We start from the raw sequence: 21,883 nt of genomic DNA on the forward strand, positions 1-21,883 counted from the left end.
TGACTTCATATATATGGAATCATACCTCGTACTGAATTTTGTTTAAGACTATTCAAGTCAAGCCCATGGACTCAAGCCCTATGTACGTCCTTCCTTTCTCTCCTAGGCCTTTTTGGAGATGGCTTACACAGAAGCTGCCCAGGCCATGGTCCAATATTACCAAGAAAAATCTGCTATGATCAATGGTGAGAAGTTGCTCATTCGGATGTCCAAGAGATACAAGGAATTGCAGCTGAAGGTAAAGTATTCTCTTGTTCATTCAGTCATTCAACAAACATTGGCTTGTCAGGTACAGGCCTAAGTGCTGGTGGGAAGGAGAGGATAGGAAAAGATCCAAAAATTGCTCATTCCCTTTGAGGATATCACATGGGAAGGCAAACCATTATAACATGGCAACATAACATTGAGGTAAGTACAAAACACAAAGGGATGCTTGAGACAGGATGACTAACTACCTGGACCCAAAGAGCATTTTACAGGGGAAGTCTTGAAGGATGAAGTAAGAAGGAAAATGTGGTTGCATTTCAGAGATGGGATTTCCAGGCATAAACCTCTGAATATACCCTCCTTGTCTGCTCATACAGGTCTTCAGTAACTTTTTCTTCCTCCGTCACCCCCCTTGATCTCTTATTCTCTCCTGCATCCTCTGTATTTATGTCTTAAGCCCGGTAGAAGTCCTTCTAAGCTGGACATGGCTGAATTGGCCACTGTCAGAACTCAGGGATGAATTCAGATAATTCCAAACAGGGCTTTTGTTTTTGTTTTAGCTTGTTCTACATTTCTCTTTTCTTTTCTTTTTTCTTTTTTGTTTTATTGTGAAGTATAACATATAGACGTAAAAGTGAATAATTATGTATTATACAGTTTAAAAAATAATAATGGATGAAATCCCATAAATCCCATAAAACCACCACCAAAGTCAAGGAATAGGACGCGGACAGCACCCAGAAGCCCCTGTGAGGCCCTCCTCATGCTCAATCCCTCCCTCTCCACTCTCCTGACTGTGAGGATAATCATTTCATTATAGTTCTACCATCTGTATATGCCTTCCTTAACACTATAGTTTAGTTTTCCCTGTTTTTGAACTTTATGTGAATGGAATCATCCTGTCCATGTTCTTTCATGTCTTGCTTCTTTCATTCAACATTGTGCCATCCATGTTTTTGGGTGTGTCTGTTTATTTTAATTGTTATATAAATTTCCCTTGTATGACTATAAATTTATTTATCCATTGCACTATTGATGGACATTTCGGTTGTTTCCAGTTTTAAGGTGTTAGGGACAGTGCTACTATGAACATTCTCAAACATGTTATCCTGGTACACACATACATCAGCATATAGGAAGAGATACGTACATAACTAGAGGTGGAATTGCTGGACCACAAGGCGTGCTTATCCTCAACTTTACTAGATAATAAATAGCAAGCTGTTTTCAGAATTAGTTGTCCCACGTTTCCACTCCTACTAGTAGTGTCTGAGAGTTTTCAATGGTCCACCTTCTTGTTAACACTTTATCTTATCCAACTTTCTAATTTGCCTGTCTGGGGAGAGTGTAATAGTTTATTCTGGTTTTGTTTTTTCTTTTCCTGGTTACTAATTGAGGTCAAGCACTTTTTTGTACGTTTGTTGGTTATTTCATCTAGATCTTGTCTGGTGGGAAATTTCTTTGCAAGCCGTTTGCCCCTGCTGCTCTTTTGGACTGTGTCTTCCTATTGATTTGCAGGAATTCTCTTAACTGAAATACTTAGTCCATTTGAATTTATTGTAATTAATGCTGTATTTGTGTTTAAATCTTATTTTGTGCTTTCTACTATCATATTTAGTAGGGATTTTCCAGTTTACTTCAGCTCATTCCACATTTACTTAGGGTCCATTCTGTTCAAGATCCACTGCCCTTAATCTGCCTTCGAGGTTGGAGTCAGAAGTTAATGGCTGAGTGGTTGTTTCTAGCTAGGACTAGCATTCTGACAAGTCTACAGATGTAGATCGGCATATGTCAACCAGTTGCCAAAGTCCTGATTCTGCTTTGCTTGCATTATTGCTTCTGAAGTTCCTTTGTCAACCATTCTGCTTCAGGCAGAACCTGGCACTTTTTTCTGACTAATGAAAGCATGTTGCTTTTCTCAGACAAGTAAAAGATCCCATCCCATTCTGTACCCAGCCAAAGTTCCTGTTCTCCTGGATTCTCCCCTGGGGGCTGCAATTGAATTTCTGCACTGAATTCCCAGCAGAGCTTTGGTCTCCAAATGAGGTGTTGTCATAAGTTTCTCATTAGGATTAACAGCAGTACTCAGCTTCTTAAGTTAAAGTACCAAGGCACTGCAGTACCTTACCAAGGGAGATAGTTTGGGGTGGTGCAAAAAGTATGGGTTAAAGAGGTCAGATGGTCAAGGTTTACATTCAGCAAATGTTCATTGAGTGCCCACTGTGGGCAGCAACTGGGCCAGGCCCCAAGCATATGGAGGTAACAAGCTTGTAGAGGAGCTCACAGTCTGGTGGGAGGAAGAACAGGTAAATATAGAACCATCAACTGGGCCGGCCCCGTGGCTTAGCGGTTGAGTGTGCGCGCTCCGCTGCTGGCAGCCCGGGCACGGATCCCGGGTGCGCACTGACGCCCCACTTCTCCAGCCATGCTGAGGCCGCGTCCCACATACAGCAACTAGAAGGATGTGCAGCTATGACATACAACTATCTACTGGGGCTTTGGGGGAAAAAATACAAAAAAATAAAAAAAATAAAGAACCATCAACAACCATGTGACCTATGCCAGATTGGAAGGTGATGGTGCCAACCTAGGCTCTACTCCTTCCTGCTTTGATGAGCTTGGACAAGTTGCTTAATCTCTGTCAACCTCAGTTTCCAGATCATTAAAGGACTATACCTTAAGTTCTTTAGTTTTAATTTAAGCATTTTTTATCGTGTATTGTCTATTTGGGTCTCAATATCACCCTTTGCTATGAGGTGTATAGGGTGGATAATAACAGTAATTATAACAGTACAATAATAACAACAAGAATATGTACCTTTAATTGAGTCCTGATACTCTGCATCAAGTAATATTCCAAGCACTTTACATACACTGTCTACTGTAATCCTGACATCATTTCTATCAGACAGATATTATTATCTCAGTTTTATGGATGGGGGAACTGAGACTAATAGAAGTTCAGTAACTTGCCCAAGATCGTACTTACTGGAAGAGCCATGATTAAAACTTAGGACTGTCTTGGTTTTGCACTGTATCTGCATCTCTATATTGTGTTATTATGATCTCTGTTGTCCACATGAAAGAAACAGAGAGAAATCGAGTAATTTGCTTACAGTCACGCAATCAGTAAGCAACAGAGATGGTATTCTAACAGAGCTTCTCAAACTTTAATGTGCATACAAATCGCTTGCGGATCTTGTTAAAATTTCTGATTCAGTGGGCGTGGTGCAGGGCTTTGATTCTGCATTTCTAACAAGTCCCCAGGAGATGCTGATGCTTCTGGTCCTCAGAGCATACTTTGAGTAGCAAGGGTCTAGAACACATTGTTTTCTGACCTTTAGTAAGGATTTTCTGCTTCCCATACTGTCGCATTGCCTCTTAGGCTCATTGTGAAGGTCACATGGGATAAGCTATGTGAAAGCATTTCAAAGCATGTTTCAACTACATAGTAATGTATTATGATCCTTGTGTCGATATGAATCAGCTAGAACTTTCTCTGCAAGTAACAGAGATCCATTTCAATTAAAGATATTGGCTAAAGTGAAAAAAGGAATTTATTGGCTCATGTAACTGAAAAGTACAGGAGTGGTTCTGGCTGCAGGCACGGCTGGATTTAGGGCCCAACTGATGCTGTATTAGGACGTGATTTCTCTCCGCTCTGCCTGCTTAGCTTTGCTTTTGGGGTCTCCCTCCTATGGCCCTTGGCAGCCCTAGACCCTCTCCTCTAGGTGGCATGATGGCTTCAGCGGCTTCAGCAGCTCTGGCTTCTCATCCTCCCATTTCCTTCAACGAGAGAGAGCCAGAGTTTCTCCCAGTAGCTCCCACAAAAGTCCTTAGAGTCACTCTGATCACGCCAGCTTAGGACACATGCGCTTCCCTGAACCAATCTCTGTGGCCAGGGAGAGGCTGTGCTGTGGTTGACCGGGCCTGTGTCACATCCTCCGAGCAGGGGTAGAAAAGGGGGAATGGCTATTGAGGAGGTAGACAGCAAAACACTATATCCATTTGTGTCTCTGGGCCAAAGAGGCCACCACGTGGGGTCCCACCAGGGCTTTCAGAGGTGGGGGACGTTGTGATTGGTCTTTCTCCTCTAACTTTACCTTTTGCCCTCCAGGCAAAGTGGAGGAAGAGAAAGGAGAGATTTTAAGGGCTTTCTCATCTCCTCTCTTGAATATTTCCTCATGCCCATAATCTTCTCTCCTCATACCCTTTTTGTGGCAGGGATTTTATTCCTCAGAGCATTTGAGGCAGAACCTTTCACATAATAGGTGTCCAATAAACACGTGGAATGAATGAAAAGCAAAAATCTAAAGGAACAATAAAAAGTGAGAGTGTTTTCTTCTTGCAGACCTGAACAAGAAGGTTGAATTATTTTCTCGGTTGTTCTACAGAGACTTCTCCAGAATCACAGCATCTGAGATGCTGACGGGAACTTGGAAAATTTAAACCAGTGTCTCCTAGTCACTGCATCAGAGAATTGTCAGGGGAGTTTCAGGTCCTCTTGCCCAGAGATTCTCGTTCAGTAGATTTGGGGTGGGACTGAGGCTCCCAGGTGATTTGGGGGCAGAGGGCCTGGTTTCAGAGCCACTGGTCTTGCCAGCCTCCTGACTACAGAGAAGGTCTCTGGCCCTGGGAAGCAGTGTTGTGAGTGGTCCACGATGCTCTCAGGAGGATTAAATCAGCAAATGGTGATTGAGAGTCTTCTCCATGTAGGACGAGGTGCTGAGAGCTACAATGAATATGAGACATGGTTCTCACTTGGGGAGAATTTGCTATCTAACTGAGGACACAAGCTATTCTTATTATACAAGATTTAAAAGTTATACAAGATTTAAATGGGAGCTTCTAGAAGTTCATTGGCAAAAGGCAGTGTGACTTGGATGTGTAAAGAAAAGAGAGATTACTGGGCAGGGCTTTGAAGGATCAGGCAAATTAGCTAAACAGAGAGGGGTCTTCCAAGTGGAAAGGGTTGGATGAGAAGAGATGTAGAGCCTGGAAAGCACAGTGATGTTGAAAACGGTCGGGGCTGCTGAGACAGGATCTGGCTCTGATAAGTTCAGGGCTCATCTGGAAGGTTTCAGCCTCTTCCTGGGACTCTCGAGGCATGCAAAACAACTGTGGAAGGGTCAGAGGGCGTGACACTCTCTAGAAGCTCCCTTTATGTTGGCCCAGCAGTCCATGGCTTTTATCAGTGTTGCCTGCCATGCCCGAGGCCTTGGTGGATGCCAGATGGGCCTCATTATCTCACCTTTATGGGTGGAGAAAGTGAGTCTCCCTGACAAGAAGCCTGGACCCCAGGTGACCCAGCCAGCTGGAGGCTGAGCTGGGGCTACTCTTTCTGGGCTGAGATTCTTGCCTCCCTCTGAGTATGCCAGCACCTCCCTAGGACTGCATGGGGCTTGGAATCTCACCCTTGTCTTAGAAGCAGCAAGATGTGTTGACCGTGAGCACTGTGGATTGTCCCGGTGGGTTGTTGAGCCACATGGGTGTCATCATAGAATGGACAAAAAGATACCGCATTTGGCATTTGCTTCAAAATATTCTATGGGGTGGGGAAAGAGATGGGGCTATAGATGAAACAGGAGTGGTTAGAATCGTCGACAATGGGAACGGATTCATGGGGGTTCATTATACTCTTCTCTCTACTCTTGTGTATGTTTGAAATGTTCTACAGTGAAAAGGTATCCAAAATGTCATTGTAGACCTACTCTGTTCGCTCCCATTTCACTGTTTTGCAGTGATCACAGCTTTATTTTACCTGCCTCCCGTACACCTTTAACCAGAGGATGCTGAGGCCAGGTCTGAAGAGGAAGGTTAAGAGGATTTTCTCAGTGCTGTGAGAAGTAGATTCTGTTATTTCAAAGTCTTTGGCCACTTCTGTCCCCTTCTCAGATGGCAGCTGGCAGGGTGTTTGGGCCAGGGAGTGCCAACAGTTTGGAATTATCACTTAAAATAGAGGAACTGATCTGTGGTCCTCAGAGGAGGATCACAGTGCCTGTGACTGCCGGCCCCAGCATGTAGTGTTTGCAGATGGTCATCTTTGTAGCCCCAGCCATTCATCTTGGACCAGGTATTATGGAGCACCTGTTCCACGCAGGGCTCTGTGCTGTTGCTGCCTGCGTGAACGTTAACAATCTAATGCCCTGCCTCCCTGGGGACATGAATAGAAGTAACTTCAGAGGGCGCTGGGCTGAAAGTGGCCCCAGGAGGATATTCTGTGACTGGGAAAATAAAGGGCAGGGAAATGTTTAAGCCAAGAAGCGGCTTTTCTAGCCCCCAGAGAGTTCTAGATGCAGCTCTTTGACTCCTGGGGCACTGCATGGGCCAAGGGAGATGTTTTCACCTGTGGTCCTGTTTGTCTGGCTCTGCCCCTCATCAGGGAGCACCCCAGAGGGGAAGGGTATAAAGAGGTGCTGTCTGTGATGAGGGAGGTATGGAGGGGACCACGAGCTCCTGGCTCTGACATTGGCCTGACCTGCCCCTCCCTGCAGGTCTCAGCCCCACCCCGTGCTGCCCCTGGGTAATCTGCAAAACCTCAGCTGCGCACTGATCTGGCCATCCTCCTCTCACCCCAGGCTTTTCCGGATCTGGGCTGGAAGGAACAGTCAGGAGGATTTGAGGTTCTAGAAGAGCAGAAGAAACCTGTTTGGGACTATGGGGACTCTTTGCTACAGAAAAGCCTCATCCAATCCCCTCAGGGAATTTGTATGTTCTGAAAAGTTGCCATGGGACATTTAACCCAGTTTGGGGGCACATTCTTTAGCCTTTGCCTGTTCCAGCTGGGCAGCATGGGCCATGGATTTGGGACCCAGGATGTGGCCTCCCCAGTGATGGCAGGTCTTCTCACGTGTCCCTGCACGTGGTCCTGAGGGCTCCCACCGGCTCTCCAGAGCTCTGTTTGCTCATGTGTTGGCCTGGGTGGAGGCAGTCTCGCAGCAGGTCTTCTGGGGAGCAGCCACCCCAGGCTGGCCTTTCCCGTGATGGCACAGTAGGCAGCTTCCTTCTTGTGGCCCAAGGTGGGCAGGCAGGGAGAAGACCGCTCAGAGGGGTCACCTCCAGGTGAACCTTCTCGTTCTACCCCCGGGTAGTGACAAACAACCCTGGCGGAAGGACAGGTGGTCACGGGTAGGGTGGAAGGAGGCATCCTGGGCGGCCCCAGCTTCTTTCCTGGCTTGGCCTTGGGTCTCTGCTCATGGTCCAGTTTAAGCAGCTGAGGAGCGAGATGACAGTGCAGGGCCAGGGTGATCTGGCTACTTGTGGGTGGCACTTGCATACACTCTAGAAGGTCAACCTTGACAGCTACAATCAGATGGAAAGGACCATTTGCCAAAACTGTGAGGCCCCCTTTCGGGTGGATATCCTGACCAGTGCTAAGGGCTGGGCCTCTCCTTGCACAGGGGTTTACTGACTTCCTGACCTGCTACTTCATGACCACAGGGGACGGGTCACTGCCTTCTCTTTGATGTTCTTTCCTTTTGCATTTCAAGCTGACAAGAGATCCCTCCCTGGTGTGAATATTTTATATCCCTTTCCTGAGTCCTAGCCCTGACCTCTCGCCCTGAAACCACAGGCAGCTCCTCCTTCATTCTCTCCTTTACTCCGTGTTTTCCCAGCACAACCCTCAATCTCAACAGTGACACTGATGAGCAGCCATGCACTGAGAGGACCCATAGAATTCTAGTCCTGGCCAGACCCCATGGCTCACTTCCTAGCTCTGGCCCTGGTTTTCCCATCTGTGAAATGAGATATATGACGACACCTGACATTCATATAAATCTAAGATTCCCTCATTCTTTGTAAACTACATAGAAAAAACATTGAGAATAAAAAGAACAGTTGATTAGTTAAATAAAACTTAACAAAACTCTTTTAAAAAACTTAATAAAACTCTTTGTCAGAAGCTGACATTACAGACTGAGGATTTTGAGTTCTTTTTTTTCTTTAATGTTGGCTTTATTGAGATTTAAGTCAAATACCATAAAATCCACCCTGCTCCATATACTTTAAATAATTTTTTTTTTTTTGCTGGGAAAGACTCGCCCTGAGCTAACATCTGTTGCCAATCTTCCTCCCTCTCTTTTTTTTTCTTTCCACCCCAAAGCCACAGTACATAGTTGTATATTCTAGTTGTAAGTCCTTTTATTTCTTCTACGTGAGCTGCTGCTACAGCATGGCAGCTGACAGACGGGTGATATGGTTCCATTCCCAGGAACTGAACCTGGGCCACCCAACTGGAGCGCGCTGAAACTTAACCACTAGGCCAGCAGGGCTGGCTCTCCATACATTTTAATTGCATGGATGCATTCTGTGTAGTCTTTTCAAATATGCTTCCACTATTTCTTTTGTGCTCAAGAATTTCTTTTTTTAATCATTTATTTTATATTGTTTGTCCATTCTGGGTTTAGGAAAGAGCTTTGGTTGGGATTTGGGGGCTGGAGTTGGTCCTGTCCTGGCACAACCACTATATAGTGACTTCTGGAAAGGGCAGAGCATTTGAATGCCTGGCATCCTTAGCTGTGAAACATGGCTCACAACCTATGCTGTCCACCAAACAGATTTCCACTGAGAACAAATGACCCCTATGGAGGAACACGCTGGAGTAAGGTGTTGAAGGGATCACGGAGCATGGAAAGGATCTTGGAGTTAAAATGCCTATTGTCAAGTCCTGATTCTCTAATGATCTCTATGACCTAGAATGTGTTCCTTAACCCAGCCCCACTCCAGGCGTCACCATCTACATAGAATAGTGTGGCTGGTGACTGGAGTTGTGTAGGGCAGAAGTCTGCCTAAGGCTCTCTGGGCCTCAATTTCTACATGTGTAAAATGTGGACGCTGTATTCAGTGCTCGTCAACTCTCTTTCCAAGTTATAATGCCTTCCTTCCTCCTTCCTTCTTTCCCTTCTTTCTGTTCTTTCTGATATTTCGTTTTATTCGGGAGGGATGGAAGGCGGGTATTAACAAATGCTGCTTTTTCACAGCACGTGGATGGTGAGCACCAGGCTCCTTCCTTCCCCAGCTCAATGGACGCCATGTCCCGTGGACCACTCGGCCCCACCACCATTCAGCATCATGCTCACGTTCCTCATTCCCTGGGTTAAACTTTTTCTTCCCCTAAAAAGGCACTTTTTCCCCTTTGGTGGACTGGGAAATGAACCCAAGTCCCAGCTACTTTCCTTTGGTGTTTGCAAGGCCATTTTTGGTCTGATGGTGACCTCTCTGACTTTGCCTAGAAACCTGGGAAAACCGTGGCTGCCATCATCCAGGACATCCATTCCCAGAGGGAGAGGGACATGTTCCGGGAAGCAGACAGGTGAGGCCCAAGCCTTAGGTCTCAGGGCAGATTCTGAGCAGTTGGAACCCTCTCCTGTTTCTCATTCTTACGGGTATTTGAGTCACACTGTGCCCTGCCCTTGCCCCTGCCCTGTCCATCAGCCTTTCTGGGCCCTACCTTGCCATGTGCCCAACGGAACACATCAGTCTGGTCTAGAAGTGCTGCTCAGGTTAAACCTCAGGAAAATGCAAGATGCTAGGCTTCCCAGTGGCTCCTCTTTGGTCGAAAGGAGGATAGGAAGGGGTCTATTGATGTTTGGCCCTTTGGAGCAAGTCTACACTCTACTGAAACAGCCTGAAAGTATGTGTGTGAGTGTGTATGTGTGTATGTGTTCTGTTTAGAGCCAGCTCTTGAGTTTTCATGAGCTGAATGTAGTTGTAGGAACAGGAATGTAGATGGCCCCCCAAAAAACAATTACTTGACGAGTCACTTACTCTGAACATTGAATGCATTCAGTTTTCCAACTCATTACTTCCAACTGAAATTGTGACCATGCCAAGCTGGGGCTTCAAGTTTACCACTGTCGCTGCCCTTCAAAGACAGTCCCTGTGGAGAAAGCCAAGGTGGAAAAGAGCAGCAGCGGGCACCTGGCCAGAACATTCTGTGGTTCTTACCCAGGGCTGCCACAGATGGCGCTCTAACCTCATTGTAGAGGGCTGAGCCCAGGCTGTTTCCCCAGTGACGGTCAAGGCAGCCTGGTCCTAGTGAGCCACATCTGGGTGTCCCCTGGTCAGTGAGGGCTGTATGGTTTTCCTATATTTGGGAACCAAATGAAAATTGCCCATCCTTTTAGAATATCTGGAATGATTCAGTTGATCTGCTTAGTAACCAAACAACCTTCAGAGTGTATATGTATATGTAATACGTGTGTGTGCATGTGCATCTTTGTATGCAGCCGCTTGGGTTTGAGATTTTTGTGTTTAGTTGTTTGGTTTTTTTTTTTTTAAAGTGGTTATTTGGGTTTTTTAAAGACATATGTAAAGCCAAACTGCTAGCTGCAGTTCTGTGGCAGAGTGTGTGTGTGTGTGTGTGTGTGTGTGTGTGTGTGTTTGTGGGGGGGACTAGGAAGCCTTACTCTGAACCTTAGGCAAATCAGGGTCCTTTTCTGGTTTCAGTTTCTTTATCTGAAACACCAGCAGGTCAGAGCTCTCAGGTCCCTTCCAACCGTAAAATGCTTTCCTAGTTCTTCAGTTTTTGGAATCTCTGAGCCTGCCCTCCCCCCTCTACCGTGCCCAGGATTGGAACAAATGGAGATGGAAAATAAACAAGAAAAAATGGAGGCCAAGAAGTCGCCTTTGTTCTATAGAGGCCAAGCAGAGGAGTGGCTTCAGTCTTGTGGCCAAGAGGCTGGCTAGCTGAACCCCAGGGTTAGGCCGCCTTGCCCCCAGGCTGGACCAGGACAGCTTCATTCACAACCCTCACCCCAAACACCCTCAGGAGGAGAGTCGCCTGCTTCCTGAGTGTAGCTTACTTCCAAGAGGAAGAGAGATGGGACTGAGCCAAACGGGTCCAATTCTTCATCCCAGTTCCCAGGAGCAGAATGAGTAAATGCGCAGAGTGGCCAGGACTGTGCTTAGGAAAAATCCCTCCTCCTAGAAGCTAGGAGGGAGGAAAACCTTTCTCCTGTGCCACTCTCTGTGCGGTCTGTACAGTTGTGGTGAAGAGTGTAGGGCCGGATGGGGTTATGTGCACAGTGGGTCTGTGTGAGAGACCGGGTATAGCTGGCTATAGGGGCGGGAGGGGTAGGAGGTAGGGCAGATTCTAAAAGCTGCTCGTTTGCTCCCTCACAGATACGGCCCAGAAAGGCCGCGGTCTCGCAGTCCGGTGAGCCGGTCGCTGTCCCCGAGGTCCCACACTCCGAGCTTCACCTCCTGCAGCTCTTCGCACAGCCCTCCGGGCCCCTCCCGGGCCGACTGGGGCAGCGGCCGGGACTCGTGGGAGCACTCTCCCTACGCCAGGAGGGAGGAGGAGCGAGACCCGGGCCCCTGGAGGGAGAACGGGGAGGACAAGAGGGACAGGACGGACACGTGGGCACACGATCGCAAACACTACCCCCGGCCACTAGACAAAGCCGAGGTAGACGAGCGACTGGAAGGAGGGAGGGGCCACCGAGAAAAGCACCCGAGGTCTGGGTCCCCCAGCCCGCTCCACTCGGCGCTGGGCTACAAAAGCCGAGAAGACGGCTACCACCGGAAGGAGCCCAAAGGCAAGGCGGAGAAGTATCTAAAACAGCAGCAGGACGCCCCCGGCAGGTCCAGGAGAAAAGACGAGGCCAGGCTGCGGGAAAGCAGACACCCCCACCCCGACGACGCGGGCAAGGAGGACGGGCTGGAGCTGAAGGTTAGGGCGCCCGAGAGCGCCAAGTGTAAGCAGAGTGAGAAAAACAGAACCAAGAGACCCGAGAGAGACCAAGAAGGAGCTGATGACAGAAGAGAAAACAGAACGGCAGAGAGTGAGGTAATGATGCCATTTCTTCCCCAGGTAAGGAGAGGCAGGTCCCAAAGGAGAATGATATTAATATAATGACGATGAACATTTCTGAAAGGAGTGAAACACTTTTTGGATGTTTACTCTGTGCCAGGCACAGTGGTAAACACTTTATCTCAATCAAGTCATGTAGTCATATAATCCTCACAGCAACTCTGTGAGGTAATAATAGTAATAATAACATTATTACCGTGGGTGAGGAAACTGAGGCACAGAGAGCTTAAGTTAGTTGCCCAAAGACACACAGTCAGGAAGCGGCAGAGCTGGAATTATACCTGGTGATCTGGCTCCAAATCCCACAGCACCCTGCTGCCCATGCCAGAAGTTAGGGAGGGACATGATGGAAAGGCCCTCTGGTCCTGTTTGTCCAGGGTGGAGTGGCCCTGAGGTGTTGGCACCCACACACTCTGCCAAGGGAGATTAGATCTTTGGTCCACTCCATCCTCTCTTCTGCCAAAAGCATCCACCAATCCTGGGGCTTCCATGACAGGCGGTAAAGGAGAAGCAGCCACCACCCACTAGATTATACTGGGTGCCCGGGGTGTGGTGTGTTTCTCTAGACACTGTCCATAGCGTTTCACTTCCGCTGTAATAAAAATGCTCGGCAGTTGGCTAGCACCTTTCATCTGAGCGTCTGAAAAGGCCTATAACCTGCTGCATGACTTCAGTTCACACAGTGGGTCACCAGGAGGACTCTGGGTACCGGGTCTATATTCTAACTTGGCCTCCACTTCCTTCTTGCCAGAACCATCTACATGTAAGTGGGAGTGAGATGGGGGGCGGGAGGACCTGCATAAAGAACCCAATGTTAAAAATCCTACATGTATATCTTCTAGTCTGACCCAGAAGTTGGTGACAATGACTAAGTCCAAATAAGGAGCCCAATTCTCAACACCATGAAGACTAAGTGCCACACTTTTGGGCACTACTTCTGCATTCAGTCCTTCATGCATTGGTGGAGGGCCAATGCACAGGTCCCCAGGTGAACAGGACATAGTCCATGTTATGGCTGAGACCAAGGTCTAGCGGTGGAAGCAGACCTACAAACGTGATGTACACACAGTGGGGCCCGTGCTGGGGTCGAGCAGTGGATGAGCTGCTCTGTGGGCAGTGAACTCTGCACTGGGAGAGGAGGAAGGCTTCCCAGAGGAGGTGACGTTTGAGCCGGGCATTGAAAGTGGGGAAGAAAGCACTTTGGGAAGCAGCAAGGGCAAAAGTGAGAAAGACTGTTTTAAAGAACCTGGAGATGCTTCACGTGGCTGCATCTTTAGGGCATATCAAAAGATAATGTTTTTGGAAAGTAAAGTCATGGTCTTGTGCAAACATAAAATGAATACATGTCAAAGATGTTATTTAACTCATTAATGAATGAGAGAACCAGTAAGATGTAAAAGCCAGTTCAAAGGGGCCTCCAAAGAGCAGGTGACACACAGAGGCAATCAGGAATGCTGAAATGGGTTTGCTAATAGATGTGAAACTGGCCTCTTCCACAGGGAAGGGGGAATCAGTTGCATCTCCACCAGATGAAATTCCTTTGCATCTCTATGAACAAGAATCATTTGCACTACTATTAGTTTTCTGCAATTTACAGAGTTGTACAATAGCTCGGTTCAAGTTACAGTACAGACTCTTATAGAATCAGATACCCCGGAAGGGTGCTGGACAACTGCCCAGCATTCCATCGAAAGGACACCCAGGAATCTTTTTTGCCCTTCTCAAAGTCTGCCACAATTTTCCCTGGCTGGCCTAGCAGGGGGAAGCTCAGGAGAAGAGATTAAGGAAGTGGGTAGGGTGGGCTCATGAAGGAGCTCGTGTGCTTGAACTAGACTTGAAATGGATCCCGAGGCCCTGTGAACCAGTGGGTGTTTTTAAGAAGAATATATATGCTTGGAGGTTTCCAAGGGGCTGGTGAGGGTCAGTGACTCAGAGGGGCTGAGAGCAAGAGTGGGCAGGGGCTCAAGCCTGGACCTCACACACACACTGCCGGTCTGGGACCCTCTGTCTCCATGGCAAAGGGGTGGAGCTGTCCCTTCGCACTCCGACCCGCCTTCAAGACTCTTCTTTGGTAACTCACTTCTCCCACTGTGGTACGCACCCTGCCTGCATTGGTTTGCACAATACTTCCCATTTAAGGTGACGCACACTATGGGTCATCCCAAGAGCCCCAATGCAAAAAAGGATTCCCAGAAAGCCCCATGGGTTTCCCACAATGCTGTCCCTCTAGTTGGTTCTGCCTCTAATAGCCCTAGAGTGGGGTCGGTAGGGACTTACTGGGGGCACCAACAGATTGTCTGTGGGTTTGGAGCCAGGCAGCCCAACATTTGGTGGAATATCAGCAGAACAAAGAGTTTCCCTCAGTGATCTCAAATTCTATATCACGATCTTGAGAAGAACACAGATCCACACACGGCTGCCTTGGGAGTCAGATAACAGGCAGTGACGGAACTCAGGGTTGCAGGCGGCAGGCTTTCTTCTAATTTACCATGCACCTCTCACCGCAGGGCCTCTACACGCTCTCCCCTGCCTAGGAGCCCCTCCCGCCGAAGTCCACGTGGCTCCCTCCTCACCTCCTTTGTCGTCGTCGTCATTACTCATCGTCACATTCTCCACAAATTTACTCCTGGCCACTACATAAAGTCACAACATCCCAACCCACTTCTCTTCCTTCCTGCTTCCTTTTCTCTGTAGCACCTATCTCCTTCTAACCTCTCCCCTGACATCTTGATTTATTTTATTTAGTGTCTATCCTCCCCCTTCTGTACTCCCCAAATGTAACCTCCACAAGGGCAGAAATTTTTGTCTGCTGTGCTAGATTAGGGCTTGGCACAGAGTGGGCGTTCAGTAAGTATCTGTTGAAGGAATGAATGACTGAACCCAGACTCTGGAGGCAAAGTCCTGGCTTCTGAGTACCAGGTCACACCCTGTTTTTCTCTGCCTCAGTGTTCTTGTTTGTAAAATGGGTGTGATCACAAGACTGTTGTAGGACTTCAACAAGCTTGTGCTCGTTAGAAACACTCTGAGATCTCTGGAGGAAGTGCCTGTGCTGGAGAAGCCAGCGTGTGTGCTGCTCAGTGTTTGTGGGTGGCAAAGTCTGTACATGAGATCCAACCCTGATCACAAGACCACAGGAAGAAGGAAAGAAATCGTCACTGAATAGGGAGAACATCGGAAAGAAGCACTCGTCCACCTTACTGGAAGGGGGATTAATGCCTAGAGAAGGGAAGCCAGGCAGGTGACACAGACCAGATAGTATGAGTGAAGCCAAGGTGGAGAGATGGGACATGGCAGACTGAGGAGGAGGTGCGTATATGTTGGGGGCGGCCAGCCACTGCTCAGCGCCATTGTATGGCTGGCTTTCCGGAATGCATGCCCTGTGCAATTAGATCTCCCATTTCTTAGAGCAAAGCCAAAGTCCAGATATCTGGTTGAAATTTATCATGTTTTAGAAACTGTATAGACCAAAACATGTCTGTGGGCCAAATGGAGCCCAGGGATCCCCAGAATGCAGTCCCCAGTATAAACAGTCCATAGGAGGATGAAATGGAAAAACCCCTTGTGCTCAGTTCAGAGCCCAGACACAGACTCAAGCATGGCGGGAGGCAGGTGCGAACTTGTTATTCACTCCACCCGCTCCTACCAGTCTCCATTCTTTTATTGACCAGCATCCATAGAGCACCTAGCACTGGGGCTGCAGTTGTGAGTGAAAGTTGAAATGAGAGATTTCAGCTATTGAGATTTGACAGAATGGTGGGTATTTACTGAGTGAAAAGAAAGGCAAGCAGAGGGAACAGTATGTGCAAAGGCCCTGTGGCTAGAGACCAATGTTGCTGGAACAGAGAGAGCCAGGGTTAGAATGGTGGGAGGCGAGGCTGATTTGTCAACAGGGGCCACATCATGCAGGGCCTTGTAGGCAGGTTAAAGAGTTTTGTCTTTATCCTAAGTGCAAGAGGAAGCAAATGTTTAAGCAAGAAGATGCAGCAAGGATATGACAGTTTTTGCATTTTGGAGTGCTCATTCTTTTTTTTGTGAGAAAGATTAGCCCTGAGCTAACATCCGTTGCCAATCCTCCTCTTTTTGCTGAGGGAGATTGGCCTTGGGCTAATATCCATGCCCATTTTCCTCTACTGTATATGGGACACCGCCACAGCATGGCCTGACAAGCAGTGCGTCGGTCCATGCCAGGAATCCGAACCTGCGAACCCCCGGCTACCGAAACGGGGCGCGGGAACTTAACCGCTACACCACCGGGCCGGCCCCTAGAGCGATCATTCTTGATTGCCTTAGGAAGAATAGACTTGGGACGAGGCTACAGAGCAGAAGTGGGAGACCAGTTAGGATGTGGTTTAGCAGTAGCCCTGGCCCTGTGGTGGCAGAGCCCTGCTTGCAACAGTTGGGACCTCTAATGTCTTGGTCCATGAGCTGGTGTGGGCAGCCAGGTGCACTAGTTGCACTTATCTGTTCCCCTTAAGCTGCCGCTCTGTCCTGGAAGTGTTCCCAGGGCAAGGGGTGCACTGAAAGGTGCTGCTCTGTTTCCTTTGCCTGCAGGGAGGAAGAGCAGGGGTCCGTCTGGTGGGGGCTCCGGCCGGGCCAGGCTGTCCCTGCCTCTCCCAGCTTGAACTGGACGAGGTCCCTTTACTGTGTTGACCTAGGAGTGTGGCTGGAGGAACTGCTTGGGAAGGGTAAGGATTATTTATTTTGACAAGGGAGGGCCATGGATAATTTATTCAGGGAGATAAAAATAAAGAAAAGTGGTCCCCCGTTAGCACAAGCTATGGGTTCTGATGGCTAAAAAAGCATTTGGAGCTGCTTTGCACTTAGGTTAGCTCAGAAGACTAGAGCAAAGCTTTCGGTGGAATCTTCCGCTCCAAACCCTGGAGAGAGCAAGGACTTGAGGATTTGAGCTGTCTTTCCCTGTCTGGTAATAACTGGTTAAACCAGCCAGCCCTGCGCTGCTGGTCCAGCTGGCTCTGTCAGCTCAGGAGGGGTGTGTCTGTTGTAAGAAATCAGAACTGGAGTTGTTTACTTTACACCAACCTCAGCCAAAAATGTTGAGAAAATGCAGCTTGCCCCTGAGGGAGCCCAGGAATAGTCATTGGTTTGGTGGCCAAAGTTTAAGTCACGGGAGAATATCCTCCAAAAACTTCGAAAACAGGGGTTGGCAAACTTTTTCTACAAAGTGCCAGATAGTAAATATTTTAGGCTACCTGGGCCAAGAGGCAAAATTGAGGATATTGTGAAGGTACTTATGTAAGCATTTAAAATGCGATTATTTAAAAATGTGAAAAGCATTGTTAGTTCACAGACTGTGCAACAAGACGCCCTGGGTCAGATTTGGCTAGAAGACTACAGTTTGCTGACCTCTGTTTTAAAGGCTGTTCAGAGGCCCTAATTCTCACACCAGACACCTGCTTTCTATTGTTCAATTTCCCAGACATGAGCACTGTGATGAGGGACTTGATTTGAGGGAGGGAATAGGAGCATGAAGAAGGGAAGGGATTGCTGGTTTGGGCCATAGCTCCACAGCAGAGAAGGGCAAAAGAGAAGTGAGGGGGGCCCTGATTGAATGACAACCCTCTTCCTACCCATAAGGGGCCTGGATGTGATTCTTTATGGCCACGAGAGATCTGTTGGTGAGATGTCACCATGACGGTTGTTGACTCTGTCAGTTCACCCTTGGGTCTTTTACTTATCCCCACTGTCTATAAGTTTCGCAGCTGCAAACAGTACCCAGTTGCCAGGGATTTCTGCCCCTCTAAAGACATCAGGCTAGCCGTTAAGACATTTCTGTGCCTCCATTTGTCTGTGTGATCTTGAGCAACTTACTTAACCTCTCTGAGCCTCAGTTTCCTCATGTGTAAAATGAAGGTGACAATAGCACCTGCTTCCGAGGGGTTTTGTGAGGATAAAGGAAATGTTGTGTGAGCAACACAGCCGACAACTCTTAGCTGAGCTCTTTATCATTCTTTTTCTCTTGGTGCTCCCTCTTCCCCACTGCTCACGTTGATTGGGTTTGTTCTGTTCTTCCTTTCGTAAGGCTGGAAAAGAGGAACAGGAGGGCATGGAAGAAAGCCCCCCATCAGCGGGCAGGCAGGAGAAAGACACAGAGTCCTCTGACCCAGAAAACACAAGGACAAAGAAGGTAAAGTTTGTCCTAAATGCCGGCAGTGTAGCCACGTCTGCATGACAGCTGTTGGGGACTGAGTCACAGGAGTCCCCGTCCTGCCTGGTGAAGCCCCGCTGCGTGGGATGTGCCCGAGACCCCACCAGTGGTTCCCTGAATGAGGCCATCCTCCCAGCTCTTCTTGGAGGAGTGGCTTGGCCTGGGATCTTTGCACAGTCTTTATTGAGGAGATCTTTACTACATGCCTGGGCTCTGCCACACTCTCCAGCAACTTGGCTGTGCTCATAAGAGAAAACATGCGCCCAAAAAAACTCGGGCTTCAGAGCCAGGCTCCCAAAATAGGCAGGTCCCTTGGGAGGAGGTGGGGGAGGAGCAGGGGCTTTAAGTGGTCAAATTGGGGCCCTGACCTCAGCAGGCCCAGACCCTGGGATTAACAAGACATCTACTATGCTTGTAAAGATTATTTTACTTAATTAAAATGAAAAACCCAGTTACAGTGCTGGGGCTTCCTCAGCAAAAAGAAATGTCCTTGGAACGTGGCCAGCTTGGTGCCTTTCCGGTCAGGAGAAGTGGAGAGATGGGTATCTCTGGCAGGGAAGCCAATCTCCTAAATCAGACTGCTGGTCTGTGGGCTGCTGGGGACACGAGGGGAAAGTTCCAGCAGGGGCCAAGTGTGAGCCATGGCTAAGGAAGCTGCACCCTTGCTGGGAGAGGGTGCATGGGGAATTTTGTGGGGGACTTGCTACGGCTACGTTTAGTGATGCCCCACATGCAAGGAAATAGCTCCAGCAGAATGATTTATTTAGAATTTATAACAATCATTCCTTCATTCAAAAACTATGTATTGAGCACCTCTAATGTACCAGGGGTTGAAATTCTTTGTGCCACTTTAAACAAGATGGATTAAGAATTGAGGGCTTATTCCAAATCCTGTGCTGTTTCGAGCCTCATCCTAGGGCTGAATCCTAGTGATGTGGGACTTGAGTGGTTTACAGCTCCTAATTACCCAGTAAATGTTGCCAGGTGGAAGTAAGAATGTGCAGGATCTTTCTGGTTTGAGGGGTCCTGTGGTCAAGGTTTGTGCCCGCTGGTTGGATACAAAGACCCGCTCCTCAGCCACCCTCTGACCTTCATTCTGCATTTTGGTTCAGGAGCAAGATTGGGAGAGTGGAAGTGAGGCCGACGGGGAGAGCTGGTACCCCACGAACATGGAGGAGCTGGTTACAGTGGACGAGGTGGGGGAGGAAGAAGATTTTATCATGGAACCGGACATCCCAGAGCTGGAAGAAATTGAACCCATTGACCAGAAGGACAAAATCTGCTCAGAAATGTGTCCCTGCCTGACGACCGCCTTACACCTGGACTTAGCCAAGGATTTCTCCCAGGAGGAAGTTAAGACCATGGGTAATGGGGCTACAGAAATCAGCCTCAAGTCACCCAAAGAACTTCCTTCTGCCTCCATGAGCTGTCCCAGTGACATGGACGTGGAAATGCCTGGCCTAAATCTGGATGCTGAGCGGAAGCCAGCTGAATGCGAGACAGGCTTCTCGCTGGAGGGTTCAGGTTGCTACGAGAAGCAGGCAAAGGGAGCAGAGAGCTCAGATGTTCATCTGGCCCCCACACTCCAGCAAATGTCTTCCCCCAAGCCAGCAGAGGAGAGGGCCCGGCAGCCTAGCCCACTTCTCGATGACTGCAAGGCCAGAGGGACCCCCGAAGATGGGGCTCGTGAAGGCAGCCCCCTGGAGGAGAAAGCCAGCCCCCCCACCGAAACCGACCTCCAAAGCCAGGCTTGCCAAGGAGTGTCGACCCAGGGTAACTACCTCCCTTTTCTCCTGTGCGGTTGGGTTGATCAGACCACTGCTCACTTAGAGAAGCGTGTGGACATGTTGAGGCTGGAACGAACATAAGTCAGGTTTCAACCAGCATTAAAACTGGTGCAGAAGCAAGCTTCTAGAAGCCTGGTTATACTGTTAGAGTTTTTAGGCAAATGGTGTAAAGAAAATCAGATAGGAAACCACACGTTTTCTGAGAAGCAAACTCAGATAAGACAGACTTCTCTGAATTTGCAGGAGCCCAAATGGACTCTGACAACTAAAATTAGCAAAAGTTTTGAGTTATTAGCCAAAGGAGCTTTGGTTCCTTGGTTCCTGGGGATCACTAAGCAGCCTCTTGTGCCTGCATAACAGAGGACCACCCAGGCTGTTATTTCTGTGAGGCCTGAGCAAGGGGGCCGGAGTGTGGGAGGCTGAGAAAGGAGTGGGCAGAGGGAAGAATGAGGGACTCACTAAGGGGTACGGCCTGTTCCCCTTCTTACTCCCTCAGACCCATTTTTCTCCAGGGTCTGACAGTGCAACAGACTTGTCCTGGGCACTCCTCCGCCTCCATTGGAGGTGATGTAGTGTCTGTGCCTGGCACTATGACATCATGAAAGACAGAGTCTAAAATAGGCTAAGCCCTGCCTTCTCTGCCAAGTGGGAAATAAGATCCATCAAGGACTATGGGGGGAGGGAGGGTGAGTAGCCCTCAATGTTCTCCCAGTGAAAATTACTAGAGATTCATTTCACACAAAACTGCAGCATTCCAGAGATTGAAGTAAGAGGGACAAGAGTCGGAGGCAAAAACTATAGAGGAAAGGCTTAAAAATTAACGTTTCAGCCCAGTGCTCTGGGACTGGCATGAGCTGGCAGGTGAGCTGGAGGCTTGGGCTGTCCTCTGTGTCAAGCTGACCTGAGCTCTTTTCACCTGCGTGGATGTGCGTGTCCATGGAAACTGCCACGAGCTGCCTTTTTATTGCTAGAGAAACGCTGAGGCCTGGGCTGTGTCTAGAGAAGGCAAGAATAAAGGAGGAGTGAAATGTTCACCATGCTCTGGTTGAACCCCTTTTATTTTGTGGGATAAGTCTCAACATGCACTAGTGTTAATGGCTTATTAGCCTACCCAGTGTTTGGAGTTCATATTTAACAACACTGCTCGACGAGCTTGGGGTGAGAGTGGCATTGTCTTTTCTGCCAGCCTCAGTGCTGCTGTGAACATCAGCACAATTTTTGCCCTTCGATACTTCTGCTGCCTGCAGACATGGAGTGATACTGAGTTGGGGAGCATAAGGGTGGATCATCTCCAGCAAAGGCCTCAGCAGCCCATCCCCCTCCACCCCGGGACCAATGCAAAGATTTGCCAGGTTTTCTTGTGTGTGGCATTCTTTTGGCATCAAAAGCTCTTGATTATAGCACTTTGGTTCTAATTAGCAGTCCTCGCCCTGGTCTCATGTTATTAAGCAGTCCAAGGGACCATTCCCGATCCCACAGCACAGGGAACAGAATTGCAGGGATTCTTTGGGCGTGTTGGGTTTCATTAGTCTTTGCCTTGGCTCATGTTTTCTAGAAAGCTCCAGATATATGGAAATGAAATCTCTGGACGTGAGGTCACCGGAGTACCCTGAAGTGGAACTGAAGCAGCCCCTTTCTCTGCCTTCCTGGGAACCAGAGGATGTGTTCAGTGAACTGAGCATTCCTCTAGGTAGGTGAAATACACGGTCCTTCCAGAGAAGTCACCTCCTCCAGGAAGTGATTGTTCTGCAGTAACGTCTAAGAGCTTGAGAGGGCTTGTTGTTGTTTTGTTGTTGTTTTTAATGTCTGAGGCAGTAACCTAGATTTGCAAGCTGCTGCTTTACAGTTTCTTGCAATTTCAGTCTCCCGTAGTAGACCAGATGCCTCACGGGGCCAGGCCTTGTGCAG

General features: G+C 48.4%; 1 protein-coding gene across 1 annotated transcript in view; it reads left to right on the forward strand.

Moving 5' to 3' along the window:
• Nucleotides 1-21,883, forward strand: part of RBM20 (RNA binding motif protein 20) — a 198,305-nt gene that overhangs the window by 162,803 nt on the left and 13,619 nt on the right. The window contains exons 7-12 of the mRNA XM_058543972.1: nucleotides 107-238; nucleotides 9,441-9,520; nucleotides 11,332-11,998; nucleotides 18,063-18,167; nucleotides 19,301-19,961; nucleotides 21,531-21,665. Coding sequence (XP_058399955.1) covers nucleotides 107-238; nucleotides 9,441-9,520; nucleotides 11,332-11,998; nucleotides 18,063-18,167; nucleotides 19,301-19,961; nucleotides 21,531-21,665 — 1,780 coding nt within the window. The remainder of the gene's footprint in view (nucleotides 1-106; nucleotides 239-9,440; nucleotides 9,521-11,331; nucleotides 11,999-18,062; nucleotides 18,168-19,300; nucleotides 19,962-21,530; nucleotides 21,666-21,883) is intronic.

The sequence above is a fragment of the Diceros bicornis genome, chromosome 6 (genome assembly GCF_020826845.1).
Source record: "Diceros bicornis minor isolate mBicDic1 chromosome 6, mDicBic1.mat.cur, whole genome shotgun sequence".
NCBI lineage: Eukaryota > Metazoa > Chordata > Mammalia > Perissodactyla > Rhinocerotidae > Diceros > Diceros bicornis.